The 10,905-nt window shown below is 42.6% G+C and overlaps 1 protein-coding gene across 1 annotated transcript in view; it reads right to left on the reverse strand.

Annotated features, from left to right (window-relative positions):
- Nucleotides 1-9,969, reverse strand: part of hmcn1 (hemicentin 1) — a gene marked incomplete at its 5' end in the record, with an annotated part of 83,924 nt that extends 73,955 nt beyond the window's left edge. Inside the window, one exon of the mRNA XM_079266635.1 lies at nt 9,714-9,969. Coding sequence (XP_079122761.1) covers nt 9,714-9,969 — 256 coding nt within the window. The remainder of the gene's footprint in view (nt 1-9,713) is intronic.
- Nucleotides 9,970-10,905: the final 936 nt, after the last annotated feature.

Genomic DNA, 10,905 nt, shown 5'->3' on the forward strand with positions numbered 1-10,905 from the left:
CTAAGGGACACTGCAGAGTCAGGAGACAAGTATGTGTGGGTTTGTCACAATGAGCGACTGAGTACATTATAATTAGATCCCCTGTCAATATGAAGGTATTGATTAGTGTGCCTTTATTGGGTTAGGGTTGACCTATCCTGCTATCCTGAACATTCACGATGTACCGTACATGTCATGTGTTGGAGGATCATCCAGCTCAAATAAATGCCTGCATGTGGTGAAGACAGAATAACTAAAAAAAGCTTTCTATGAGACGAACCACATCACTCTGGTTTGAGAGTAAATGTCACTCTGAGCACACCAGCTAAGCTGCTAAAACCTTACATGTTTCAACTAAAATGTCCATAAACAGCTTACACACAGACAATGACGTCATGCCATACCAAACCACGGGAATGTTCAAATCTGGCACCTGATCAAGATGGACGCAAATCTAAAGTGTTGCAAATGAGTCCTCCAGACCTTGAAAGTACGACGTAAAACCTTTAGAAAAATGCTTCCTTAAAACAATAATAATGTCTAGACTTCAATCTGTAGAGTCTAAATTGACTATAAAAACTCTGATTTGAGGAAAGCCCTCATTTAAGGACCAATAGTAAAAGTGCTGGGGTTGTTTCTTATTATTATGAGTAATAAAGCACAGAAAATTCTGACTGGCAAATACTAATATTTTACACATAGTTTACGTATGTCTGCTGGCAATCAGCAGCTGGAAACTGTCCACTTGGATTACAGGGCAGTCATTTTAAAAGACTGGTTTGGGACCCACATTTTTTTTGTCGGGGCATAAAAATGGGTCAGTATGTTATTCATCATTATATCGTTATGGAACGTGTTCTGTGACTCAAGCCTTCTTGAGCCACTGGACAGCATTGGACAAAACAAACTGTGAGAGCAGCATTTAACCAACAAAAGGCAAGCAGTGGCTGCTGTCATCAAAATCACCTGACCTGCCTCGGGTGTTCAGCTCTCCTTGATAAATGGACTTGGAGTGACTGGCTAGTTGTGCTGTGGACACATGGTAAGAGTTAAGTATAGGTCATGTAAACATGTCTGCCCCAGAACAGGGGAAACACATCTTAAGACATGCAGAAAAATGTTTGTGACACAGTGAACTGCCTTCATAAGACAGTTTTTTTTTTAACTTGGGTTAGGGTCAATAACCCAAGGTATTCCCTCCATCATTAAATGATCCTGTCACAAAATAATCATAAAAGATCATAAATATTTAGTTTCCTATTCTTCATTTCTTCCTCTTTTAAGTGTCATCTCCCTTCCAGCCATGAATCATAATGTCTTCACCCCAACAGCTTTGTGTCATCTCAAGTTTTCGGTCTGTTTCTCCACTTTTTCACCACAACATGTCCAACATTCACTCCTCCGCACTCAGACAGTTAGCCAAGAGACGCTCAAACAAAAAATGAGGAAGAAAAGGGCAAGAGGATATTAATGAGCGCCCAGACAGTGACGGCAAAGAGCCCTGAAGGGCGACCTGGGCTCAGGAACCCTCTGGACCTCAGAAGAGTTTGAAAAACAAATCCAAAGCCTGGAGGGAAACAAAACCAACATGGGGGAGAGTACAAAGTAACAGAGACATTTCACACATGAGTCATTCATGTCAACCACTGCATCAAAAGGTCAACTACCTGTAAAAACCTTGGAATTTCTAAAGCTGTCATACATACATTTGTAAACAGGGAACAAAATGGACAACGTCTAAAGTGCCCGATGCAGCCCTCAGGTATGTGCTGCCTTCCAAGATGAAAGAGAGATAACCTCTGAGCACCGATTACAACGTCAAATAGAGTCGAAACATGAAACACACATTGTAGTACGCCACACTCCTCTCCTCCTCTAATCCCTCAAAAACCTCCACCTCTTTCCTTTGGCATTCCTGCCTAATAGCATCGTTATTGACTCTGTCCAGCTAAACGCAAGCTCCTTATAATCTCACACAGGTGGGGCGGTCCTGCTGCTCAGGGAAGAGGGAAGCAAAGAGAAAAGGAGATGGTGGAGAAGGTCACTGGCCACCAACAAAGGGAGCTCTGAGATAAGTGCCTTTGATCATGGCAGAGGAGGCCGAAGCAATCCCGTCATCTCCTCTCATCATTCCACGCCCAGAGGTGGTCAGTATGCCCCCACCCCCCCAAAACCTTTCCAATGACGCTATTGGGGGACTTCATCTGACCATTTTTGCAACTTTCCGAAATTATCAATCCAGCAGGCACTCACACTTTATGCAGTGATTGGCAATGTGTGAAGTAGACAGATTTTGATTATCTCTCTCAAGCTTTCTTAATAACTCTTCACAGTTCACACAGATACTTTCATCACTTATTTTACATACAAACGGTTGTTACACTATGAATGCCTTCCAAAAAAAGGCCGGTCCAAAAGTGGTCTCTATGACAGCGACTACCACCTTTTTTGCCTTCGACATGTCGGACAACAGGTTCTACAAACTAGCATACCTCTATCATTAGCTTTCACGATGTTTGAGAGTGTTCACGTCCATATTGGGAGCATTATTTGGGACGTGTAGCCACTCTGAACCAGTACAGGACCATGCAGAACAAAAGTCCGAAACAAGATAATCACGCAAGGCAAAACAAGCAAATAGATGGCAAGATGGCACAATCTGTGATTGAGGGAGATTGCATCTTGGACAAGGTCCACCAATTTACTGACTGCAAAAGGTTAGCAACCAAATATAATGACTTGATTTAAGTTGATGTTAACTTGTCCTTTGCTTTCTGACATTTAAAATTGGAGGATATTCCTGCTACCCTCCAACTAAAGCACCAAGTCAGAATGTTAACCTTACAGTCCTTACTGCATTTTAAATCCGTAATGCTGGAGTGCACAGGGTTCTGACCCATCTCAAACTCAGCTAATTAAACTCTCACAAAAGCACGTGCCAGACACACACAAACACACCCTCTCACAGCAAGGTAGTGTTTACAAGGACGAGCACGTGTGTGTAAGGACGTCAGCAGAGTCAGGAAGGACGTAGAATCTCAGACTCTGGAAACAAATCTGTGGACACATGCACACACACTCTTTTTTATTTCACATCAACCTCGTAGAGTGTGTATTTTTATATGGTTGATTGGAAAACTGCACAAATTAACATAAATCGGTGATAAATGCTACATTTCCTGTCTTGGTAGAGGAGTGTTGTGAAATACAGTTTACAGTTTGGCTGTAAACTTTCAAATAAATGTTCCATGTGTCCAGAGAGTCTGCTCGCAACACACCTTTGACTCCTCCGCCTAAGACCGGATTCCTCAATGACAGATTAGTCATCGTTCTCTGGACTGTATCTACCGAAGAGAGATGTTGATGTTTACAGCTGTTATTTGAACAGTGCAGGAAGGACATTTTACAGCGGATTCTCTCATAAAGTGAGTGTGTTTTTTCAAACGTACCACTGTTTCATTGGAGCGTTTTTAAACTGTAGCGCAGAATACACAACCCCTGTGACTTGTGAAGTATATTCTTGCTTTCTTTCTTTCTCCCCCTGCAGGATGGAGGAAAGGGGGGGGGGGGCTTCCTGACTGATCTTCCCACACAAGCCTGACCCCAATACCCAGGCATCCTCCTGACACTCTCGCTTCACACACACGCACACACACACAGGCCGAGAGAAACGCAGATACACAAACACACTCTCTAATGTTTACCGTGTCAGATTGCAGTGTAAATAAAGGGGAAGCTCCAGCCTCTGATTTAAAAGGAGCCAAATCAAACAGGAGGCACTGCGTTATCGCACCGGGTCGGATGGAAAGCGGAGAAAATGGATCTGTGTCAGAAACAAACCCGAAAATAAAAGTTCTTATGAAAACAGAACTGATTCTCTCAGTGGGTCCGGGATATTTTGTCGGGGAAGGACAAAGAGTGAGACAGTGTGTGCTGTGCTAATCATTCCTCTTTTCCCCCCGGGGCTTTGGAGAACACATTCTGACATCCTTGTAAACATTTTAAGAACAAACAAACGTCACTTGAGGGTGAGGGACAGACACAAAGACAAAAATTTCTGAATCGCGCTGTTGCTGCTTCAGTTTACTGTAAGAGGAGTATCGTATGATGACTTTCTAGTCACAGTAATTGTAACATTTGCTGTGAATCAAGCCTTGAAAGTGCACAACAGGTTGTAATCACAAGATTCTTTGAAAACTGTTGCTTTGTCCAAGACGCAATGCATCACAGCTCTCCTGTCATCTGACAGTTAAACACAGTCAGCTGTCAAGGCTGAGGTGTTCATCAGTGGTCCTCTTCCACCAGTCAGAGGAGGAGATGAAGGATTCAGCAGGCTGTTTGCACTGAACAAATGGCTGTCAACTGCATGTACTGACCATTCAGTACATTTTATCAACAATTTCTACCTTTTCTGGGAGCGCAGACATCTTTTTACAGCGCATGGAGTTTGCCTGAACAAGTCAGGGGTAAAACTGTTTACCTCAAACCTATTTTTCTCCCTGCGTCACTCGTCTGTCCCTACTGCCAAGGACAAGATACAAGAGGAATCTAAACAAGAGATAACCACACAGCATCGCCATGGAGACCTTACGGGAAGGATGCCCCCGCCTAACGACAGCCAAAAGGAGTCTCCAACCTCATCATCAGAGACCGCCTCCGATCTCCCACTTTCCCCACCCTTCCTAGAGTCTTTACCTCCCTCCCCAGCACCTACTTCAGGTCCATACTTTGGACTGCAACTCCCACTTTCCCCACCCTTACCTCCCTCCCCAGCACCTACTTCAGGTCCATACTTTGGACTGCAAAGTATGGACTTCCTAGACGAGGAGTCTTTACCTCCCTCCCCAGCACCTACTTCTATTTCGGGTCCATACTTTGGATCGCAATCCTCTCTCACACTCTCCCCATCCTCCCCCCACCTGGAGTTCACTGACCACATGGAAAAGCTGGTCATTGCTGGAACCAAACACACTCCTCTCCCCACTCCTCAACGGTACCACAATTGATATCTTCTGGGTCCAGGCTACAAGGCTAATGATACCAATGACTCTCTCCAGGAAAAGTCGGGGCCCTGTATGCAGCTAGCCGCTTCAATTCCTGTCTTGCAAGTTTATAGAAAAAGAAAGGTGAGGCTGCGAAGAAACAATAGTAAACATGCAAACTTATCAAACTTAGCATACATTCCTCGTCAGCCTGTCCAAATAAATTGGGCAAAGAAAGCTTTAACCACATTAAACTTAGCTTTATTAAATGTCAGGTCTCTGTCAGGAAAAACATTTTTAATCAATGATTTTATTGTTAGGCACAAACTGGACATTTTGTTTTTAACTGAAACTTGGTTAAATCAAGATAACAGTGCAGCTGTTCTTATTGAATCAACACCTCACAACTTCAGTTTCATGAGTGAAACAAGAGCGCATAAGAAAGGAGGTGGAGTTGCTGTTTTATTTAATGATTCTCTTCAATGCAAGCAGATGCCCTTTGGTCATTTTAGTTATTTTGAATATGTGGCTCTGAATTCCACTCAAGCTTTATTCCTAAACATTTACAGACCGCCTAAATACTGTGCAACCTTCTTTGATGAGTTTACTGAACTGCTGTCTGTAATCTGTATTGATTTTGACTGTGTTGTTATTGTTGGTGACTTTAATATCCATGTTGATAATCCCCAGGAGAGAGTCTATAGAACTATGTGGTGTCCTTGATAACTATGATCTGACTCAGCATGTGACAGGACCCACCCACAACAGGGGGTACACTCTGGACCTAATCATCACCAAAGGTGTAAACATTTCCAAGGTTGCTGTGACTGATGTTGCACTCTCTGATCATTTCTGTGTTTTCTTTGAGAGTGCAATCTCCTTGCACACAAATGTCCAAACCAAGGTTGTGACAAAGCGTTACATCTCTGAAAACACCAGTGAACTATTTATTCAGAAGTTCTCCTCCACACCAGCCCTCTCTTGCCTCTCAGTCAATGAGCTTGTAGATGGCTTCAATTTTAAAGTTAAAAATATTATTGATGCCATTGCACCCACTAAAGTGAAGGTTGTCTCGGGTAAGCAAAGATCTCCTTGGAGAAATGCTACGCTGGTCAGAATAGAGAAACGAGAGTGTCGGAAAGCTGAGCGCAGGTGGCGAAAAACGAATCTCCAGGTTCACTGTGACATCGATAAAGAGAGACTTCGCAATTATAATTTGGAACTTAGAAATGCAAGGCAGTCATTCTTCTCTGACATCATAACCAAAAACAAGAACAATACACGCGCCTTATTTGCTACCGTCGACAGGCTAACAAACCCTCCAGTGTCGGTAGCTGCTGAACTCCAATCCACCTGGGCATGCAATCAATTTGCCTCCTTTTTTACTGACAAAATTCAGAAAATTAGACAAGCAGTCAGTGCCTCCACACCAACCACAGGGTATGTGTTGTCCCGATCTCTGAATAACATCCATTCAAATATCATGACACAATTTCATTCAATCGACCGTAGAAGCCTAGAAGACATTATACAACATCTGAAGTCATCCTCCTGCTGCTTGGATATTCTACCAACACACTTTTTCAAAAATATTTCAAACTGCATGACCACTGATCTTTTACAAATTGTAAACACATCCCTTCTCTCAGGTGTCTTCCCACAAGCCCTAAAAACTGCAGTTATTAAACCACTCCTAAAGAAGGTTAGTTTAGAATCCGCAACGATGAAAAATTATAGGCCAATATCAAACCTCCCATTTTTAAGTAAAATAATTGAAAAAGCGGTTTTCCAACAGCTGACCGACTTCTTGGCCGTAAATAACTGCTTTGATGTTTTCCAGTCAGGCTTTCGACAGCACCACAGCACTGAAACTGCTCTTGTTAAGGTTTTCAACGACATCCACTTAAACATAGACAATGGCAGAAGTTCAGTCTTAGTGTTACTAGATCTCAGTGCTGCATTCGACACGGTCGACCATGCCATACTCCTAGAAAGAATAAAAATCTGGGTGGGACTCTCTAGCACAGCACTTAACTGGTTTGAATCCTACTTGAAGGGCAGAGAATACTTTGTGTCTGTAGCTGATTACACATCAGAGCTGACTAAAATGACATGTGGTGTTCCCCAAGGTTCAATACTGGGGCCTCTTTTGTTCAACATCTACATGCTTCCACTAGCTCAGATTATGGAAAACAACAAAGTGTGTTATCATAATTATGCAGACGACACACAAATCTACATAACTATGTCACCAGGGGACTATAATCCCATACAAGGGCTGGGTAACTGCATTGAACAAATCAACAACTGGATGTGCCAGAATTTTCTTCAATTAAACAAAGATAAAACAGAAGTAATTGTTTTTGGTACCAAGGATGAACAATTGAAAATCACCGCTCAGCTTCAGTCACTGATGTTAAAACCCACAAACCAAGCCAGAAATCTAGGTGTAGTTATGGATTCAGACCTCAACCTGAACAGCCATATCAAGACAATTACAAAATCAGCCTACTATCACCTGAAGAATATATCAAGGATTAGAGGACTTATGTCTCAACAGGATTTGGAAAAACTTGTCCACGCATTTATCTTCAGCAGACTGGACTACTGTAACGGTGTGTTTACAGGTCTCTGTAAAAAGTCCGTCAGAAAGCTGCAGCTGATTCAGAACGCTGCAGCTCGAGTCCTCACTAAGACCAGGAGGGTGGACCACATCACTCCAGTTCTGATGTCTTTGCACTGGCTTCCTGTCCAACAAAGAATTGACTTTAAAATCCTGCTGTTGGTTTACAAAGCACTGAATGGTTTAGGGCCAAAATACATCTCTGATCTGCTGCTACCTTATGAACCATCCCGACCCCTCAGGTCGTCTGGGACCGGTCTACTTTCTGTTCCCAGAGTCAGAACTAAACATGGAGAAGCAGCGTTCAGTTTTTCTGTTCCACATATCTGGAACAAAGTCCCAGAAAGCTGCAGGTCTGCTGAGACCCTCAGCTCATTTAAATCAAGATTGAAGACTTTTCTGTTTGCTGCTGCCTTTAATTGAACCACATTCAATTAATATATTAATCAATTTCCTGCATTTCTGCATTTTACTACTGTATTTTATTTCTTACAATGTTCTTAATTGCTTTTAAATCTCCTTTTATTTTGACTTATGTTTTGATGCTTTTAATGGTTTTAAGTACAAGTAAAAGAACTGCACCACGCTATTTTGTGTTTTAATGACATTAATTGTTTCAATGTATGTTTTAAATGTCCTTTACTTTTGCCTTTATGCTTTTAATGGTTTCATGTGAAGCACTTTGAATTACCTTGTTGTTGAAATGTGCTATACAAATAAACTTGCTTTGCTTTGCTAATGATTGAAAATGTGCCCCTCTCCCTCCCAAGCACACAGTATTGAATTCATCATTTGTTGCACTTGTGTATACTGAGCATATTTCTTCCTTCAATTTAATTATTATTCTGGGCACAGAATCGATGAGGAGTTGAGCTTCATAAGAATTTGTGACATGCTGAAAAAGTAGCAGAGGAGAGCAAACATCTGGAGAAGGAATCTGTCTCTTCCCCACACAGATCACCTCTGTTGATTCATCTTGTACTTTCTCTCTGCCGTTGCTACGTGTTCTCCAGTTAAAGTATATTGTAAACACAGTGAGGGTGATCATATGTTATGTTTTAGGACTTTTTAGATGTGCTGGCAGGATATTATACAAATACTACATTACAGAGAGTCTGTGGTAAGATAATATTGGAGTAGGTTGTACCTAAAATGCTTAAAAGGACACTATTGAGTGTGACACACTTTGATTTTAGCTGTCTCTGTTGACCTTTATAAGGTTTATACAGTCTACACTCGGGACACACTCGAGCATGAACCCTTTATTATGAACCCTTTATTATTGCTGTTGATGGAGCATTTTTCGGAGGTGGATGTCGAACACGTCTCACCTCCAAATCAGCACAGAGACCCCCATGACATGACATCACGGCAGCCTTTGATGGTACTTTTGCGAGCAGGTAAGTGACTTCTCCTCCCGCTCAGAAAATAGTAATTACAGGGACTTTAAAATACGAACACAAAGTCTCTCCATCACCAAAACTCTCAAACTTCAAACATAACCTTCAGTAACGTGGTTATGATAAGGATACGTTTTACTTGGAAAGAGCTATAACTAAGTCACTACATCGAATGTATGCTCTTCAATCGCTTTGCTTACATTGCCATACTCCCATGCCACTCCCCAGGAGATTATTTAACACTATTATTCATGATTATTTAACACCAATCATTTGGAAAGTCTCATTTTTACATGACAGTGCGCCTGCGCTTCTGACCTATAGCCAGGGTTACTGTTAAATAGCCCACTGATATACTGTCCAGGCTATATTAGCTGTTGGGAATGAGAGAGCACCCATGGGTGATAATACTCATTGAGCTGCATTGCAAACATAAAGCCACACACTAACCCTGGCGGAATACTAATGATAGTGACCGCCAGGCTGAACATCTGTGTGCCGAGACAAAATCCCCCAGAGTCCCTCCTCTGGAGGTGTGAGGAGCATAAGGGCGGATTGTGAGCAAACTATCACATTTCTCACTTTTATGTGTGCTTTTGTTGTCAGAGCAGAGAGTAAACTCAAAACAATCCCAAAGTGTGCAAAACAATCCCAAAGGTGTGCAGACATGTTTGCAAAAAAAAAAGTTACCACAATATATTTTCACTCCTCATACTTTCATGATATTACCTGGATCGTGGAAGGGGACCAGGGCAAAGTTATACAACGTTTTCTTCGGTCTATTGAGGGACGTTTCCAAAATCTTAGACGCGCCCTCGATGACCTGGACCAGGTCGTCGTACATGGAGCCGGTAACATCAAAGACGAATGCCAGGGTGGATGCCCCCTCCGGGATGTCCTCCGTCGTGGCCCCCGTCTCCGCGTCTTGCCCGGCGGACAACGACACCGACAGCACGAGGGACAGCCACACCAATATGCTGCTCATTTCAGATCCAAGATGCTTCTCAGGCAAAGTTTCTTGGATGTTTCGCTCTCGCCAGTCGGAACCTTCAGGGTGAGTCTCGGAATAAATATAGAGACATCGGGTTCTCAAAAAATGGACTGAAACGTATGTAGAACAATTAAAAAAAAAAAAAGGTGCAACAACAAAGGGAATCTTGAGTTTTCGTGTGCGTCTTCCTCTGCTGTGTCTGCGCGCACAAGTCGCAACCTCTCGCTTCTCTCTGTGAACAAAAAACTTCAGCGGTCCCGGCAGCTGCAGCAGTGGCTGTCGTCTGTTGTCTACGGAGTCAGGAGCCCTTGTTCAGCTCTGTCATACAAAGACCCCCTCTCAGCTGGGCAGAAGGTCTCCAAAGCGCAGGCACAACCCGTGCAGGAGGGCTGTGCTCTGATTGGACGAGATGTTTGGGTGACTTGGAGGGACCGTGTGCGCAATTGACTTCAAGGAGTTACACAAAGAGCTGCAGCGCTGTCATTGTTTCCCGTCGTTAAAAAGAAATAGGCTGCAGTCATAAATGCGCAATGTTGGATTTGCATGCCAGTAACGCACTTGTTGCAGGTCTCGTTGACTTTTTTGACTTTTTAGAATCGATAAGGAATCTGATGCGATAGATACAAATGATTGGAAGGGCAATTAATGTGGAACTATTGTGAATAAAACAATTAAGACAGAAAGGACGCAATGGTGTGAAATGCTGAACTTGCATGAAGCAAGCTGGTTTGAGACCAGGACAATCAAAAAGCAGCTCTTTGCTGATTTTGAGCTCTGTATTGCCACCTAGTGGTTGTTGTCTGACCTCACAAGTAAGTGCCTTAATAATAATGTTGTTAATAATTTATATTCGGTACGCAATTCGGTACGCATGACAATATACTTGTGCTTAAAAAGTCTTGATAGGAGATATTTTGTAAGTTAAAAGGT

The sequence above is a fragment of the Melanostigma gelatinosum genome (genome assembly GCF_949748355.1).
Source record: "Melanostigma gelatinosum genome assembly, chromosome: 4".
NCBI classification, from domain to species: Eukaryota; Metazoa; Chordata; class Actinopteri; order Perciformes; family Zoarcidae; genus Melanostigma; species Melanostigma gelatinosum.